Source organism: Bos grunniens, chromosome 12, assembly GCF_055505025.1.
Source record: "Bos grunniens cultivar Pamir isolate PY7600 chromosome 12, Bosgru_T2T1.0, whole genome shotgun sequence".
Taxonomy (NCBI): Eukaryota; Metazoa; Chordata; class Mammalia; order Artiodactyla; family Bovidae; genus Bos; species Bos grunniens.
In genome coordinates, this window is record NC_141176.1 from 93,066,459 (window position 1) to 93,084,833 (window position 18,375).

The 18,375-nt window shown below is 62.2% G+C and overlaps 1 protein-coding gene across 16 annotated transcripts; it reads left to right on the forward strand.

Moving 5' to 3' along the window:
• Positions 1-626: 626 nt before the first annotated feature.
• TFDP1 (transcription factor Dp-1) lies at positions 627-18,274 on the forward strand. Of its 16 annotated transcripts, none has more exons than XM_086328719.1 (13): positions 701-730; positions 1,585-1,659; positions 1,739-1,804; positions 8,907-8,973; positions 9,772-9,878; positions 12,101-12,222; positions 13,095-13,260; positions 13,521-13,664; positions 14,016-14,084; positions 14,332-14,483; positions 14,838-15,004; positions 15,605-15,683; positions 17,191-18,274. In XM_086328719.1, the coding sequence occupies exons 7-13, from the start codon at positions 13,147-13,149 to the stop codon at positions 17,336-17,338; spliced, it is 873 nt and encodes a 290-aa protein (XP_086184845.1). In that variant the 5' UTR covers positions 701-730; positions 1,585-1,659; positions 1,739-1,804; positions 8,907-8,973; positions 9,772-9,878; positions 12,101-12,222; positions 13,095-13,146; the 3' UTR covers positions 17,339-18,274. The 16 variants fall into 16 exon arrangements, with proteins under 16 accessions (XP_086184832.1, XP_086184840.1, XP_086184845.1 ...); XM_086328717.1 differs by having other exon boundaries at positions 705-850; XM_086328718.1 differs by lacking the exon at positions 701-730 and adding an exon at positions 929-968.
• The last annotated feature ends 101 nt before the right edge of the window (positions 18,275-18,375 follow it).

Genomic DNA, 18,375 nt, shown 5'->3' on the forward strand with positions numbered 1-18,375 from the left:
CTCCTCCGAGAGTACACACACTGTGTGCTACTCGACCCCGCTCCTCCAAGTCCCCACATCTGCACATGCATGCACACACACACACATACCCACAACACACTTGACTCCTGGCCTCTGTGTGCACACTCTTGCATCTATCCCCTACTCCTGGCTGTGCACACATTCCAGTGTACCCCCATCCCTGGCCCCCGTGTGTGTACACACTCATCTGCACACCTTCCACTGTTTCCCAAGTGCCTACGAAATGCATACACCACCCCCCTCAGCCCGTGACCCCCAGGTGCATGCACATCCACACACACCAGGCCTCTGTCCCTGTGTGCGCACAGGTGCACACGTCCCACTTCCTATCCCCAGGGTGCACACACACGCACGCGCGCACCCATGCCTGTCCCGCGTGTGCGCACATGTGCTCACATCCCTGACTCAGCTTCCCTGCACGCGCACCGCGGAGTCCTGGACCAGGCCCTCCTCTCCATCCCCAGCCGGCGCGCGCACACACGCGTGCACGCGTGCACACATGCGGGCACGCGCCCGAGCAGCTCATCTTCTCCGAGCGCGGGCCGCCCGGCGGGAGGAGAGTTGGGGGTAGGGGGGGGGGGAGGGGGAGGGGGAGAAGGAGGAGGAGGAGGGAGCCGAAGGCGCGAAAAGGCGCGCAGGCGCGCTGCGGGAGTCGGGCCGCCGCCCACGTCACCGCGCCGCGCACGTCACGCCGCCCGACGCTCGCAGGGTGAGCCCCGCGCCCGGCGCCTCGGCAGGGCAGGGACCCCGGCCGAGCGCCGCCGGGACCGCCGCCCCCCGCCCGCCGCCCGCGGGTGCGCGCCCGCTGCCCGCGCCGCCCGCCCGCCAGGTGCGGCGGGCCGGGGTCCCCAGGGGCGCGCGCCGGGCGCCCGGACCCGCCGCCCCCGCCCCGCGCCGCGTGCGCCGCCCTGGTCCCCGCGCGCCGGGGCCGCCGCCTGGGCGCCCAGGTGACCCCCGGAGGGGGCGCGGGCCGGGGGCCCGGGCGGGGCCTGCGGGCAGCCTCCGGGCGGAGCGGCGCGCGCATCCGCGCCCGGCAGGGTCGGGGCGGGGCGGGGCGGGCCCGGGCGCGCGGGGCCGGGGTCCGAGGTCCGGGGCGCGGGCCCCACCTGCCCGCCGACTGCCGGTTCCGGCGCGCGGGGCGCGCTCGCGGGAGGCGGCCGCGGCCTAGTGACAGGCCGGAGGCCGGGGCCCCGGAAGCCCACCTGTCAGAGTTACCGGTTGGCCGGTGGTCGCGGGTGGGCCGGGGGCGTCTACGGGTAGCGCGTGCGCGCGGGGCCGCTCCGGGTGGGGGCTCGGGCCGCGGTGCCAGGCTGATCCACGCCGGGTCTTTGTGCGCCTCGGGGAGGCCGGCGGGCAGCTGGGTCGTGGACGCTTCCCTGCCTGAGATGACTTTAAAGTCCCTGGGTGGGGGGCGTTTCTGGGCCGCACCCCCGGGACGGAGTGTGGGCTTGGAGAGGAAGGGACTCCTGCCACTTAGATGGGTGGTGATGCTGAGGGGATGGTGGTGGTGTCAACTTCTCATTTCAGCCTGGCTCATCCCTCCTCTCTCCTCCTTTTTACCAGGAAAACCATTTTTCTTTTCTGGAGGGTGACCATTACTAGCATCGATTTCACGGATCTGGTAACATGGCAAAAGATGTGAGTACGTGTGTCTGCTCTGTGCTGGACTGATGTCTGCCTAGCACTGCGTTCTCGGTCACTCCCCACCTTGTTTCAGAATGACCACCCATAAACTGCGGGCGTGTTGGTGTTCAGACCTTTCAAGCAAAGAGACAAAGTAAAGGTGAGGAGGTGGGGACAGCCGGTGGTGCTGCACGCGGCCTGAGCGATGCTGGCCTCCGCCTGGGCCATGCAGGCCTGAGCTGCGGCAAGCTGCGTCTCGAGGCTGCTCACCGCCGCGTTCCTTGGTCTCTTGGAGGCTGGTTGCTTGTGAATCGGTCGGGGCTTTGTGGGAGGACCCCGCCTGCGGAGGCACTGGGCTGGCGGAGCCTCCCTGAGCACCTGCTCTGTGTGCCTGCTGGGAATTAGTTCAGCTTCCAGCCGTGAAAACGCTCAGCACTGGGCTTGGCAACTGTTTTTCTCAGAAAAAAATGAAATGTGGTGATAAACAAATGTGAACAATCTGCTTTGTTTACATTTGTCATGAACCCATAGAATATCGTGAGTAAACTTTTTCGCATTTTGCAAGAAACAGGCTTTTAGGCCTCCACGCGGAGCTGACTTCATGGGTCGTGGCGCTCCGTCCTACCCTTGGTAGCATCAGTTAAATTCCCTGAAACCCCAGCTCTGTCGGTGTTTCTCAGAACTTGCTGTTCTGTGAATGTCAGGGAAGAGAGGCTGTTTACTTATTTACTCATCAGTTGCACGGAGTTGGAAATACAGCCCGAGGCACAGTGTATCCGTATCTGTGGGACCAGAATAGCACACTCAGAGCCCTTTCGTGGGGGTGAGCCCCGCATCCCAGGTGGTGTGTCTGTAGTGAATGTCGTGACCTGCGTGTGCCGTGGGGGTGACTTATCATCTCTAAGAGTCCACGGTTCCACGCGGTCCTCTGCTCTGTTTGCCCCAGGATGAAGGCCGGGCGGGGGCCTGGCTTGCCTGCCTTGCTATGTGAACCCCCGAGGGTTCTGACTCCTCCGAGGCACCTGGAGGGTATCAGGGCAGATGGTTGTCGCCCCGCTCGGCTGCAGGAGAAGCGCTGCCCAGCGACCTTGTCCTCCGTCCCTCCTGGAGATGCAGCCTCACGGAGCGCAGCCCGGTGGTGGATGGAGTGACACGGCCCATCTGCCGTGGGGTAGGGAGGTGCCTGTGGAGTAGATGATGCCGGGCTGAGAGTGGGGCGCAGGTGAGGTGGCTGTGCCTGTGCTGAGCTGAGCTGTCCGGTGTGCTGGAGCCAGGTCTCAGCCGGGCTGGTTGTCGGCAGATGGAGGCTTGGCCCCTCTCCTGCTGACTGTGTCTAAGGCGCGTGTGACGTTTGAGTCTGGGAAGATGACTCTGCAGCCAGTGTTGACTTAGGTCACAGGGCCTCACTGTGGTCTCAGATGTAAGTCGAAGCCCCTCAAGGTGAAGTGGGTGGGCTGGGATGCCAGGGCATGGGGGCAGAACTCTGGGGGCGCCGTGGGGGCTGTTGGGGCCTGGGGGGGCTGGAGTTGATGCTGGGGGTCCCAGTGGAGGAGGTTGAGGGGCTGGGGAGGGGTGGCGTTGGGCCTCCCCACTGGGCGGGCAGGTCTCCCCAGCGAGCTGGAGATGCTCCCCGCCCTGTTCCAGGCATCGGGCTCAGAACCCTGCACCTCCGAACCGCGGGCCCTGTGCTCCGTCAGCCTCGCTGGGGCTGTGGGGCCTGCAGGAGTGGTGGCGGGCAGGGTGGGCCCGAGTCAAGGAAGAAGCGTGCTATTCCCCTGAACCTGGAGGGTGAGGTGGGGGCCGTGCTTGAGCTCTGAGCTCAAGGCTTGAGCCTGTCCTGGGGCTGCTGTTTCTAGCGCTCAGAGAGGTGTGAGTCTCTGTTGTTTACCGAGACACGCAGACGGGACACTGTTATCCCTGAGTTTAACCTTCCTGTGGTAGGGGACAAAGCCTGACGCCTCGGGGTTCGCTGCATGTTTCCTTTGAAAAGTGGGTCTTAGCGCCGTCCTTCACTCACCGGCCCGTCATTGCCCCCGGGCCCTCGGCCCTGGTTTGTGGGACTCGCCTTAGAGCTTGGGGGCTGTCTTTCGTGTGCACGTGGGGTAGTTCCAGGAATCTTGCAGTGAGACCCCCAGGTCAGTGAGGCCTGCGGTGGGGAGACTGTGGCATTGGGGGCGCCGTCCAGGGGTGCCTGTTCCCTCCCCCATGGGAACCTGTTGCCCTGGTGAGTGAACACGTGGTTCATTGGTTTTTGATTTACGGAACTGGGTGTCTGCGGGTTTTATTTTGTGCCTTGGGTCTGGTGAGAAGATCCTGATTGGGGGGTTTTCAGCGTGCGGGACGCTCCTGGGCGGAAATGTAGGCACGGGTTTCCATATGACAGTGGCAACTGTCACCATCAGAAACATCTTGCACTGAACGCTGCAGTTGTGTGACGTACAGGGGGACGGGGTCTGATGTGTACTGAGTGTGTGCAGGTGTGTGAGTGTGTACACGTGTGTGCTGAGCATGTGTACATGTGAGCGTGTGAGCATGTGTGCACGTCTGTGTGTCACAGGGGTGCATGTGTGATGTGTGCATGTGTGTGCCGAGTGTTACGTGTGCACATGTCTGCTGAGCATGTGTACAGTGTGTGTGCTGAGCGTGTGTGAACAATGTGTGTGCATGCTGGGTGTGTGCATGCGTGCTGAGCATGTGTGTAAATGTGTGTGCCAAGCATGTGTGTCACGTGTGTGTGCTGGGTGTGTGCTGTGTGTACACATGTGTGTGGGATGTGTATACATGTGTGTTAAAAGTGTGTGTACTTACGTGCCCACTGGGTGTGTGTGCATGTGCACATGTGTGTGCCAAGCATGTGAGTACCTTAACATGTTTGGTATGTGTGCACGTGTGCTGGATGTGTGTGTGATTATTGTGTGCACACATGAGTGTGTATATGTGTGCCGAGCATGTGTGTTCACATGTGTGCATGTGTGCTGGGTGTGTGTGTGTACACACATGTGCACGTGTGTGTGTGCTGAGCGTGTGGTGCCCACGTGCCCCTGCCTGGGCTGTCCCCCCCTCCAGTCTGTGGCCCAGGAGCGACTGGGAGTCCTTGGCCTCTGGAAGACTGTGGTTATAGAGAGCCTGCGGTGTGGCTCTAGCTGTTCTGGAATTGGCCAGAGGGCCATCGAAGAGCCCATGACAGCCCTCAACTTTCAGGGGAGGAGGGTGCAGGGCCGCCGTCCCCCCGGGAGGACCCGTCCTCATCCTCGTCCAGTGTCACACAGGTCTGTAATGAGCAGGGGCGGTCGCTGTGTGGAGTCACAGGCCTGCTTTTACACAGATGCTCCAGGACTCTCGCGTGCCTCCCTCTCCCTCGGCTGTGGGAGCCAGGGTGGCCTTGTGCTGGCGGGAGAGCCCGGCTCAGCCCTGAGCTGCCTGTGAGTCGTGGTCGTAGCTGCTCTGTGGTTGCACGTGGTGTTCTGGGTTTATGGTAACGTCCCTGGATCGTGCTGTCGAGGGCAGGAAACCCAAAGAAACTGCGGAGCCTGAGCTCCCAGGTCTGGTTTAGCAAGCTTGTCTAAAACACACGTCCTATGCGTGCCGCTTTCCAGCGGCCAGGGCGGCGGGCACCTGCTTGGTCCCCAGGCCTCGCCGGGCTGAGCTGCCCAGGTGCTGGGCGGCCCTTTCCTTCCCACCCGAGGCCTGAGTGAGAACACCCAGCCCGCTCCGCTGAGCACCGAGGCAGCACCGCCGTGCTTGGTCTTAAGACAGGTTTTGGTGTTTGAGTTAACTTTTCCACACGAGATGAAATTGGAGAAAACCTGAGATGGTGTGGACAGTAGAAGGTCGTGGCTTGGTGACGAGCCGGCCCCGAGCGCCCGGTGACACACCGGTGCTGCCCGCGTCCTGACCGTCGGGCGCCGCCCGGCCCCGGCCCTGGGCTGGGGGCGTCCCCAGGGCTCGGGGGACCCCGCCTGGCACAGTGTGACCCCGGGGCTGATCCCCGCACACAGTCACCTTGTCAAAGCTGTTCTCTCTGCTGTTGAACGAGTCTCGCTTTTCTCCAGCATGGAACGAGCGGACGGCTCTTGCTCAGATGCCAGGCCTGGCTCCTCTTTCTGCGGTTTCGTGTGTTTGTTAGGCGAGGCTGGGCTGGGGGCACAGCCCTGGGGTCGCTCCCTGCTTGAGGGCCGGGCCTCTGGGGGTGGTGCTGCCTTGGCCCAGGTAGAGGTGGGACTTCCCCGGGCCCCTCCGTCAGACGGCCGCCTGCCGCCAGCGTCGGTCAGCACCGAGGGCCTGGCGGGGGCGGACTGCTGGGGCGCCCTGGCCGTGGCCCGTCTAGGCTCTGAGCTGACGCGACATGTGTGGCTCTGAGGGTTCAATTCGAAGCTGGTCTTCTTTCTCTCAGCCTCTGTCGTTTGCCTCAGGACTTTGTCTGTCGGACTCCTGTTTTCCCAGAATCCAGTTATAAAGGGGATTCTGGTTTGACACAGCAAACCCCATCCATCTGCTGGGCTCGCAAACACAGTGCCTCCAACACTCGTGTCCCAGGTCCTGTCCACCAGGTGCGTGCTGCCGGGGGCCTGGGCTGGGGCTGGGGAGCAGCGCTGGAGAGACCTCAAGGGGCCTCTGCCTGCAGGCCAGAGACGGCAGGAGACAGGAGAGCCAGCCCCTCAGGCCGGCCTGCTGGGCCTCCCCACCCCGGAGACAGGAGAGGGCCTGCTGACCCCTCAGGCCGGCCTCCTGGGCCTCCCTGCCCCAGAGACAGGTGAGGGCCTGCTGGCCCCTCAGGCAGGCCTCCTGGGCTTCCCTGCCCCACTGACAGTTGAGCCAACCCCTCGGGCCTGGCCTCCTGGGCCTCCCTGCCCCAGAGACAGGAGAGCCAACCCCTCGGGCCTGGCCTCCTGGGCCTCCCCGCCCCGCTGACAGTTGAGCCAGCCCCTCGGGCCTGGCCTCCTGGGCCTCCCCGCCCCGCTGACGGGTGCGGGCGTGCTGGCCCCTCTCGGAGCGTCCTGGCGGTGCGTGCCCCCCTCAGCGGGGACTTCCCTATGTTAGTTGACGGCGTCACCCGCCCCGCTGACAGGTGCAGGCGTGCTGGCCCCTCTCGGAGCGTCCTGGCGGTGCGTGCCTCCTCAGCGGGGACTTCCCTGTGTTGGTTGACGGTGTCACCCCAGCAGCTTTTCCGTGTCCGACTTTGGGTTTCCCACGTAGCAAACCTTCCACGAGGAGCGAATGTGAGCTACTTAAACAGTTCAAGGAGCGTTTCTTGTGGCTGTAAATGTGGCGTGAGTTGTACTTGAATAGAAAACCCAGGCAAGTGAGAGAGCAGAGTGGGCTGCTGGCCCGTCTGAGAGCGGTAGCTGGGAGCCTGTGTCGTCCCTGTTGGGGAGGACGTGGTCATCCGTGGTGAAGGCGTGTTCCCCGTGTGTGGGCGCCCCGAGCTGCCGCCCCGCCTGCTTCACGGCCCTGTGCTGCCGCTGCTCCAAAGTCGCTTGTTTTTTCCTTCTACCTCATTTTTAGCAGCTGCTTGTTTATTTGATCTGTTGGGGAATCATAGGTGGTCGGTTAGGAAAAGTGAGCTAAGACGGGAAATAATAAAAAATGAGACCTTCTCCCTAAGCTCATCTTGCAAAACTGGAACACGTGTGTGAGCCCAGGCCCCTGGCGTGGAGCACAAGCCCCTTCTTGGTGAGCGGGTCCACCCGTGTGCGTTTGTCGCGTAGACTGGCCCGCGATGCCAGTTTTGATCTCTGTAGGGTGGAGGCCATCTGAAGACCCTGAAGGCCACCTTCTTAGGTGGTTTGCAGTTTTCCTGGGCTTTCAGTCACAGGTACAGGCGGCACGAGTGGGTGTTAGAAGTGAAGCTGTTGCATGGTGGCCCGAGGCGCCAGTCTCGTGAGAGTCCTGAAAGGGGGGTTAACTCACCACGTGCCCTCCGCTGGGTCCCTCGCGGCCGGGCCAGAGCCAAGGGGTCTCTCACGTTGGCACGAGTGCACGATAGCCCACTCTGGGTCCTCAGTGGAGCAGCTGCACAGCCCTGCATCTGAGACGTGCCCAGATGGCCTCCCCAGACGGGCGTGCCGGTCACACCTGCTTCCACCCATCTTAACGCCCTGTTTTCAGCGCCGAGTTTGATGATAACCTAAGAGCCCACAAAGTCGCAGTGCTCGGTGGGTGAAGCTTCAAGCTGGTTTCAGTTTCAGTTTGCATCTTTGGTTTGGAGGCGGGATGTGTCTCTCTGTGAGTTGAATGTCCCCATCAGGCAGTGGTTTCCTCTCGATTTGCACCCCAGGAATTAAGGACGTTCACGTGGCCTTTGTCATCCTTCAGCACGAGGGGCAAGTGCACTGTCATTTCAGGCTAACCCCTGGAGAGCACGCCTGAGTTCACAGCTGGCGTCTGGCGTTGCGAGCAGGTGGCCTCCAGGTGTCTGCGCGCCCCCCGACCCTCCGTCCTGGTGCAGCATGGCCGAGGCCCAGCGGGGTCCGTGCCGCCCCACGCCGCCCAGCCCTGTGCTTCCTGGGGTTAGACTTGAAGGCCTGGCAGGGGTCTCCTCTCTCTGTTGTCTCCTTTGCTTTTCAGAAAGATCAGGGTTTGAGTGAAAATGTCTTGTGCTAAACCAGCCGTCTAAATCGGGAGCTCTGGGGGTGAAGCAGGGAGCCCGCCCCGTCTCCCTCTGTGCCCCCCGCCCCAGTCCTGGCTGCCACATAGGCGTGCCATGGGTGGTGGGGCAGGGCCTCGAGGGCCCAGGGCCCAAGGCCTGCTGCGCTGGGGGCCGTGGTCCGTCCTGGGGTCAGGATGCCCGCGTGTCCAGCGCTCTGACCGAGCCGGGGCTCCCTGAGGGGCAGTGGGCGGGCACGGCCTGGGGGAGTGGCCCATCCTGGGGTCAGGAGTACCCGCGTGTCCAGCGCTCTGATTGAGCCAGGGCTCCCCGAGGGGCAGTGGCCGGGCATGGCTGGGGGCGTGGTTCGTCCCGGGGTCAGGGGCGCCTGCGTGTCCGGCGTCCTGAACTAGCTGGAGCCCTGTGCTCAGGCTGAGCACCAGTCTGCTCCCTCCGTGGTGCCCCCGTGGTCCCCCTCGCTGACTTGAGATGTGACTGATGGAAGGACATGCAGTTCAGTGATGAGGGCAATACTGCACTGTCCCAAGGGCTGAGCTTAAAAGGCGGAAGCAGTCATCTTCCTGCAGGTGACGCAGCCGATCACGGTGGGTAACCCCGCGTGCGCCCGGCTGGCAGCTCGGCCCGACGCCATCTCACTGTGTTGTTGTCCCCGCAGGCCGGTCTAATTGAAGCCAACGGGGAACTCAAGGTCTTCATAGACCAGAACCTCAGTCCTGGGAAAGGTAAGGGCACCCGGCTCGGCCCGTCCCCTTGCCGTGTGTCTTGGCGTCCCTGACGTCCCAGGGGTCCGGGCTCAGCGGCCGCATCTACCTGGCTTGTAAGTCCTCGCTGTTTGTGGAGAGCCAGGGCAAGTGGAAGCGTGCGAGGACGTGAGCACAGCACTGGGTGCACTTTCCTCCCGTCCCAGGGCAGCCCCGGGACCCCTGGCATGTGAGAGTGGCAGGGGCCCCGTGTGCACGGTGGTCTGAAGTGAGTGGTGGATGCGTGCCCACCGCTGCGTCCCCGGGGCGGGAAGGTGTCTGTCCCTTGGCTGTGTGTCCGGGTGTCCGAGTGTGGGGGGCAGTGTCCTTGTGGTCGCTCCTCCTGGGCAGAAACGTGTTGCTGCTGCAGGAGGAGGAGCCTGTGAGTCTGCGCCTGTCTGCAGACACACGGGGAGGCGTCTGGGCGCACTCAGTTCTAACTGAGGTTCTCTGAAAATCAGAGCTGTGAGCGCTGGGTCCCGTGGTCCCACCAGAACATTTTGTCGGGGGGCAGGCAGCCCATGGGGTTCGGGCAGGTTGGGGGCAGCCAGGGTGCAGCGGAGCCCTGAGCCCTGCACGCGAGGGCCTGGTGTGCGGTGGTCAGGAGAGGGCGGTGTGGGCACAGCCGCCAGGTTTGGGAGTCAGGCTCAGCTGAGGTGCCCGCAGCCGCCCGTGGGTCTGACGTGGTCCAGGGCAGGAGGGCCGCCCGAGCGGCGATCAGCTGGTGCAGATGCCGCGAGCCCGGACATGGGCCGCTGCAGCGTCGCCTCTTGGTTGCAGGAGTGGTGTCCCTGGTTGCCGTCCACCCCTCCACAGTGAACTCTCTCGGGAAGCAGCTCCTGCCAAAGACCTTTGGACAGTCCAACGTCAACATCACTCAGCAAGTGGTAAGGCCGGGAGGCTTGCTGTCTGAGGCCACGGTCTCGGGTGCAGGGCCAGTGCCGGGTGCCCCCCGGCTCGGGGCTGCCTGCCCACGGCTTCCCAGCCGCTCCTGCCTCTGCTTTCGTGGGGTCTGCTGGGCAGTGCGAGCTCTCGGGTGAGCCGGCTGCTCCTTGGCCAGGGCCTGTTGCCTGCCCAGGACTCGAGGCTGGCATCCGGGCCAACCTCTCGTGGGTTTGGGGCTCTGCGGATGCGGGTTGTGGCTTTTCTGGCCTTCCTGGCTGATGGGAGGGGTCAGACTCCCGGGGCCTTGCCCAGTGCCCCCCAGGAGCCCCCACCAACTCCTGCCCGCAGGCTCGGCGGCCTCTTCCTGATGTGACCTGTGGCTGTGAGGGGCGGGGCGTTCGTGGCCCACCCGCGCCTGCAGCCTGGCCCCCGGCAGGTGTGTGACGGCCCTGACGCTCAGCCCCACTGTGACGCTGGCCATGTTGGCTCAGCAGCTTTGCTACAACGCTCCAAGTCCATAGTACATGGAGCCTGGGCCTTCTGTAACATCACAGATACTCAATAAATGTCTTTCTGACGGAAGTTATAATTCACATCATTTTATCTTATAGGTACTGTGTGTTGTGTTATAGCAGAGTCACGGCCGAGAGTGGCTCGGTGAGCGTAGCAACAGTTCTGTTGATGTTTCCAGTTTAAATAGTGGGGAGCAGGAGTGACACGGAGATTTCTGTCGGTGTCCCAACCTTCAGCCCCCCAGCGGACGCTCCCCTGCGGCTTCCTAGAGCTGGCTTAGGCCGAGCTAGTCAGGCGGCGCGATCTTCCCCGCGCCCTGGTGCCTCTCCAGCTGCACACAGAGGCTGAGCGCAGAGAGCTGGGGGTTCTCACAGGAGGTCGGTCGGTGGAGAGCCATGGAAATCGGGGTGTGAGGGCGGACTGAGCACCTGCAGGGCCCTCTGTGAGGCTGAAGTACCGCCTGCGGGCATGGGGTGCCCTGCCCACCCCCGTGTCCTGTGTGGTCCAGGAAGGCCATCTTGGGGACGGACAGCCAGTGGGCACCTGCTCTCCCTGCACAGCAGCTGTGGCTGAGAGGGGTGTCCTCCGGGTGGGCGGGGAGCAGGCGCTATCGGGGGGCAGGGACCGAGGTGGGGGGTCAGCAGCAGCCTGGCCGCAGGTGGGCCTGCTGTCCCGAGCCTACTCTCCTGAGCGCTGGAGGGACGGCTCGCGAGGAGATAAGCCGTGAGCTGGGGCCCCCTCGCACTCACTCGCGAGGCCTCGGCTCTGGGGGTTCTCGCCTTCCACCCTGGTCCGGTCTGGGACACGCGTGCCGTTTGATCGCTTTCCAGAACACGTGCCGTTTGCCTTCGTGTCTCTTGAATGAGAGTGAAACACTGGTGGCGCTTTGGTCACTGGGAACGTGGGTTAAGAGACGAATTCAGCTGAGCTGTTCCCTTCCGTGGTTTGTGGATCGTTGATATTCATAGGTGACCTGGGCTTAGGGATAATTTGCAAAGTGCCAGGTCAGCTGTGTCAGGGCTGTGGCAGTAGCCCTTATCCTGCTAAGCAGCGGACTAGTGGGAGCATCCAGCTTAAAATAGCACAGACGTACCCGCTCTCCACCCCCAGCGCCGGGGGCCTGGGGCTCCCATGCCGGTCCCCGGGAAGCGCTGCTTCTGAGTGGTTTCCCGGCTCAGGCACGAGTCTCTGGGAAGCTGAGCTCCTACCTGGCTGGATGAGGCAGTGTGTGCATGCCCCGTGAACATGGGGCCACGGGTCAGGGCTTCTGGGCCAGATGTCTGTGCCCGAGCAGTGGGCGCCTGCCTCCACCCCAGTGGCACTGCCCCCAGCCCCCACCATGCGCTGGCCGGGGTACCCAGGGCTCCCTGTGTGGGTGGGCGGGCGCTGGGGTCACCGCAGTGAGCCCCACTGGCCCTGGGTTCTTTTCCTTTTCGTCTTCGGGGCTCGTTGCTGCCCCAGTGAAGCAGTCTCATCTCCGTCCGGGTCGCGGGGGAAGGCGGTGAAGTGGAGTGTGCGGGTCTCGGGGTCGTTTCCAGCTGCCCGTGTGCAGCAGGTGTGCGACAGCAGCCGGGGCTCCGGGGCTCTCGGACCCTCCTCCAGCCTCTGCTTAACGACACTCAGCGGCGGCTGTACGTAGCAGGAGGAGATGAGGCGGCAGCGTCGTGTGTGGGAGATTCTGACTGTTCTGAATTGTCTTTTTTGACTGTAGGTAATTGGTACGCCTCAGAGACCTGCAGCGCCAAACACTATCGTGGTGGGAAGCCCACACACCCCTAACACTCACTTTGTCTCCCAGAACCAGCCTTCAGACCCCTCACCTTGGTCTGCCGGGTGAGCACTTGCCTAGAACTCCCCCCACCCAGCCTCTGCATGCGCGTGGGCACCGGCGCGCCGGAGGAGTGGGCAGTGGCCCCGAATGGCCTCGCAAGGCCAGGCCGCGGGCAGCCGCCCTGAGTTCTGGGGGGAGGGGTGGCGCCACTGAGTGGGGTGCTCCAGCTTCTGAGCACACTGTCCGTTGGAAAGTACCTTTTGTGGAACCCCAGGAAACGGGTGGGTCTTCCAGCCTCTCCCCCTGCTGCTAAACGTGGCTGTGTGCAGCCGCCTGCCACGGTCACACTGTTGCCTTAATCCTTTCCTCCAAAAGCAAAGTGGCGTGAAACAGTTTTACTCAGAGGTCAGCTGTGCGGCTCTCCTTAGAGACAAAAAGCTACTGGTTCTAGAGCAACAGCCGTCAGTCCCCAAAACCCCTCAGTGGGGAGCCTGGGTGGCCCTTCCCCTCAGGTGGCGACTTAGAAGGTCAGGTGCTGGGTCTCCCTCCTGGCTGCTGTGTGGCCTCATCTCAGCTGGGCTGCGTTTGCCCCAAATTCCGAAATTTGCAGCAAAACTTCCATAGCTCCTCACGTCCGACGACGTTTTATTAAGAAGCACCGTTTAGCGTCTGGACACCCGTCCGACGTGTCCCAGGTCCTGCCCTGCTTTTCCCTAGAGTTGAAGAGACATGTGGGGCGCGGCCATGTGGAAGTTTGTCCTGCGCCCTTTCAAGGAGGGGGGTCCCTGGACGGGGGACGGAGCCAGGCTCCCACCCCTCCTCTGTTGGGCATGGCCCATGGGGGCCCTTGGCGGCAGGAGCCGGCCCCCAGACGTGGGTGTGGCCGGCCTGCGCTGTGAACTGAGGCCGCGGCTGCTCCGTGCTGTCCCCACAGGAAGCGCAACCGGAAAGGAGAGAAGAACGGGAAGGGGCTGCGGCACTTCTCCATGAAGGTGTGCGAGAAGGTGCAGCGCAAAGGGACCACGTCCTACAACGAGGTGGCCGACGAGCTGGTGGCTGAGTTCAGCGCAGCCGACAGCCACATCCTGCCCAGTGAGTCGGTGAGTGCGCCGGGCAGGCCGCCCTGCCGCCTCCCACGGGTGCAGAGGAGGCCCCGGAACCCTTGGGAAGGACGTTTCTTGACCCACTGGTGCCGGGAAGCTGTCGCCTCCCTGTGGCATCTGGTGGCTCCTGTGGGGCCGTGCGGGGGCCGCCCTGGGTCGGGGGTAGCGTGTGGCCTCGGGGGTGTCCAGGGTCCGGTGCTCATGTGCTGCTCTGCACGTGGTCCTGGGCCGTCTGGAACCCCCCGCGTCTCTGCCAGGCCTACGATCAGAAGAACATCCGGAGGCGTGTGTACGACGCGCTGAATGTGCTCATGGCGATGAACATCATCTCCAAGGAGAAGAAGGAGATCAAGTGGATCGGCTTGCCCACCAACTCCGCCCAGGAGTGCCAGAGCCTGGAGGTGCCCGGCTGCCCTGGGGTGCTGGGCGGGCCTGGGGGTGCTGGGCACGGCCGTGCTGCCCCTGGTGGTGACCCGGGGCTGGAGGCTGATGGCCCGGGGCGGGTACACTCCGCATCTTGGCCATTTAAAGAACGTTGTATCCACGCCCAGAAGAGGGGAAGCCGGGCGGAGGCGGTGCAGTCCTGAGACAGAGGAGCCACCCGCATGCCTGGCAGCAGCTGCCTCGTCTGGACCCCTGGCCTCCATCAGGCTCAGGGCTCGTGTCTTTGGTGACGATGTGTTGCCTTGGATTTTAAAATATGCTTCAGAAACGAACCGTGATGGTTTTGTTTTGGTGTTTGGTCTTTGAAGGTGGAGAGACAGAGAAGGCTGGAAAGAATAAAACAGAAACAGTCACAGCTTCAGGAGCTCATCCTGCAGGTGAGGGGCTTCTGCCCGGGAGGCCACCTGGTGGTGCGGGCGCCGCGAGCCTGTGATGTGGCCTCCATTTGGTTCTGGGCGTGTTTTCCCTGGCTGGCGGCTCCCTGGGCAGCCACTCTGACCTCTCAGCGGACCAGCCTTCTTGGTGTTGGCTGGGGCCGGGCAGGGCCGTCGCATATGCCCAGGGCGGGGCTAGCTGTTCGGTGGCCGCGGGTATCAGTGTGTGCCAATTGTGCGTCTTTTTTAGCAAATCGCCTTCAAGAACCTGGTGCAGAGGAACCGCCAGGTGGAGCAGCAGGCCAGCCGGCCGCCCCCGCCCAACTCTGTCATCCACCTGCCTTTCATCATCGTGAACACCAGCAAGAAGACGGTCATCGACTGCAGCATCTCCAACGACAAGTAGGCCATGGGGGAGGGGCCTGCCGGCGAGGGGGGGAGGGGCCTGCTCTGTGCAGCGCTGCGTGTCTGCGGGGTCGCCAGGCGAGGCTCCCAGGGTTTCCTCCACTGGCGGGTTCCCCTCCCCCGCCCCCGCCCCACCCCCCCAGGCTGTGCGGCCCCTTGGAAGGGAGGGCGGTAGGGTCCGTGAGGACTGCTGTCAGGACGGCAGGCGGCACCTGGGGCCCGTCCCAGGGGCGTCGCTGCCTCTCATGGGTGGGTCGTATGCCGGGGAAAGTTTGGGGGCTCGGGGTCCCAAGCCAGGCATCGGCTCCGTTCTGGAGACGGTGCTTTTCTGACGGCGACCATCGCCTCCAGGTTTGAGTACCTGTTCAATTTCGACAACACGTTTGAGATCCATGACGACATCGAGGTGCTGAAGCGCATGGGCATGGCCTGCGGGCTGGAGTCCGGGAGCTGCTCCCCCGAGGACCTGAGGGTGGCCAGGAGCTTGGTGCCGAAGGCGCTGGAGCCTTACGTGACAGGTCAGCGGCCTGGGGGGTCGCCCGCCTGCGGGGGCAGCAGAAGCAAGGGGGGCGGGGGCTGAGGGGTTCGGGGTGTGGGTGTGCTCCTGTAGGGTTCTCAGCTGATCAGGGGTCCCGGAATCTGTCCTGCTGCCCCTCCAGCCAAGCTGGGGGTCCTGGCGCAGGGTGGGGGCGCTCTGGTGGGAGGAGAGGCCTCCCTGTGCCCCCTCTGGTGAGCCCCGCGTTGGGTGGCCTGGGGCTCCCGAGCCCTGCAGGACGTCCATGAAGCATCTCCTACTTGCTGACCCCTGACGCCAGCGGTTGCCCCACTGACCCCTGCTGCCCACCTGTTCTTGGCGTTGTGGTCGTGCTCGGGAGGAGGGGCGGGGCGGGGTCCCACCGGGAGGAGGGGCGGGGCGGGGTCTCGCCGGCAGGAGGGGCAGGGGAGCCGTCCCCTCTTGGCCCGTCCGTCCGTCTCCTGGAGGCCGTGTCCCTTCCCGGCCCTACAGTGCCGTCGTCGCCACCTTCCCAAGGGGTGCCCGGCCCGGAGCCATCCGCCCTGTCTCAGAGTCCTGTGGCCTCTGCTTCGTGACGTTTGCCTCGTTTTCTTCCTCTTTGCAGAGATGGCTCAGGGATCCCTCGGCGGTGTGTTTGTCGCGTCGGCAGTGTCGACCTCTAACGGCACGCGGCTGTCTGCCAGGTAACTGCGCCCCCGGGAGCCACGCGGCCACCCTCCTCGGCGGGAGGCCCAGGTCTCATGTGAGCGGCCTCCGTCCTGCTCCGAGCGGGGCTCCCTGCGCAGCAGACACCCCAGGGCCGCAGGGTCGCCCGGAGCTCGTGCTCTGAGCAGAGAAGCTGTTTGTCCTGGTGAGATTTTCCCCCAAAGATCAGTAGCGGTACATGGATTTTATTTTCTATTAAAGTAACTCAGCGCAGTGGCAGCAAAACCACCTGAACCGCGTGGCCGGCAGCCTGAGTGACCGGCTGCTTCTCCATCTGTTTTTTTTTTTCCCTTTTCTTTTCAACACTCTTGAAGTCACCATGTACGTGTGATATTGTTGTTGCTGTTTCTTATTTTCCGTCTGTTGTGTGCATTCCTCCACATGTTGAAGGAACTTCTATCATTTCAGCCAGAGTGTGTTTGAGCCGTGACCTCACAAGCCCCCGGAGCAGGGCTGGGTCAGGCCTCGGCATTCCTCCTGGTTCGTAAAGATAAGTGTAAGGTGATTTCCGTGCGAGTGGCCTCATACATGTTCATATCAGTCCTGGTAAAGAACGTCTCGTTTCTCACACACATGAAGTCAGCCGCGTGTGGGTCCAACGAAACCGGATTGGCTAGTAAACCCTGTGTACCTGCCTCGAAGGCTGCCTCTGACCCCGGCTCGGCCTCAGTGCGCCCGAGGGAGGGCAGGCTCCCTGTGAGGGTCCCGGCGCCCGGCCCCTCGCGGAGTGCCCGCACCTGGTTGCGTTTGACAGAGGTTGGCTGGTTTTAAATTCTGAATCTGCCACTGTGCATGGCCCGGTCTGTAAAGTCTGAACACTGGTTATTCTGAGAGGTGGAATTCGGGTATTTCTACACTTTGCTCTTTAAGAAATTCTTTCTATTAATGAACTTTCGGGCTCTTGTCTGTGTTTTTAACAAGATGAAAGCCAGTACCATTTCGGAAGAAAAGCTGACCCTGGGGCCCCGGTTTACTGAGCTGCCCTCTCTGGTCGTGCATTCAGGGGGTTCCTGGCTGCAGGCAGCCACAGCTTCAGCCTGTTTTCCACTCTTTCCGACGTGGTCGCTAGATGGGGGTTTCCCAGATATGGGGTTACTTTGTTAGCGTGATACGGCCTAGGTTGTGCTGAGCAGCATCAGTAAACACCAGTAAAAGGTATTAAGACATGCGTGTGGTTTTCTCTTAAAACGAAAACATTCTGAGTGTTGGAAAACCGTGTGCACACCCATGAATGCACACACGTGTGTCACACGCCCCACTCCTCTCCTCCCCTGGAGGTCACGACGGGCACAGTGGGGGCTTTGGAGGAGGGTCTCGGGGTCTCGGTTGGTGTGCTGGGGCTTCTCTTCCTGGCTCGGTGAGAAACAGGAGCCCGCCTGAGCCGCTCGCTCCGTCGTGCTGGGCGAGGGTGACGGTGAGCTCAGCCTGGGAGAGGCGGGTTCCGTGCCGCCGGGCGTGCGGCCCCTGACGCCCCTGTCCTTGCAGCGACCTGGCCAACGGCGCGGACGGGGCACTGGCCACGAGCTCTAGCGGGTCGCAGTACAGCGGGTCCCGGGTGGAGACGCCAGTGTCGTGCGTCGGTGAGGACGACGAAGACGACGAGGACTTCAACGAGAATGAGGAGGAGGACTGAGCCGCCGCCCGCGGCCAGGAGCGCGCGGGGTGAGACGTCCGTCCGCGCCCTCCTCCCGGAAGAGCTCACCGACCTTCGGGCTCAGGGCGCTTCTGACGAGCCACTCGCCATGCCCCGGGGGTCCCGACGAGCCGCCTGTGTTTGACACCGACGCACGACCTCTACTCTTTCGGATTTTGTGTTTTCGTTTGCTGTTTTTTAAGTTCGGGGTTCATTTCGCCGCCTGAGTTTGCTGAGTTTGCTGGAGAAGTTGTGCCACCTCCGTGCCGCCCGGCGAGCCCAGCACAGCGCTCGGGGGCACTGCGGGCCCGGCAGCGCCCAGCTCTGCTTCTCGACGTTTCGTTCTGACTTTGTTTCCCTTAAGTTATACTGACTGCGTGAGTCCAGCGGGTTTACACTTTGGTTTGCTCTGTGTTGCAGCAAATGGATCGCAAGGTCCCTTTTCGTTTCGTTTTGTTTGGTGAAAGTTTACTGCCGTGCTGGTGCAGCGATGGAAACTGAAGCTTGGAAGGGTTTACTGCTTATGGTAAAATTTGCCTGATTCTTACAGGCAGCGTTTGGAAACTTTTTATTATATAGTTGTTTACATACTTATAAGTCTATCATTTAAAGACATGTACTGAAACAAATGTTGTATTTGTTTCATAAGCATCTTCCTGTAATCTATTATAAAGTTGAAATTAAATATAGAGAATGTTTTAACAGTTTTTTAACTCAAAATTTGTCAATCATTTTTAATAGTTCTTTTTTTATAAAAAGAAAAAAGAATTTCAGGGCAGGCAGTAGTCTCTTTTAAAATGTATTCACCAGAACCATTAACTGCACAGTTGCTGTTAGCTGCCTGTTCTAAAATAATAGTCTTTTTATTGGAACACAAATAAGCTTTTCTGTAATATTTTGTGGAATAAAGAGACTTTAATTGTTTGACTTGTTTAACTCGGCACTGCTGGTTTTTATTAATAAAGTGCGCATGGGCATTTCAAACGAGCCGCGTGTCCCTGTGATTCGGGATGCTCTCTGGAGCTCGTCTACCCCCA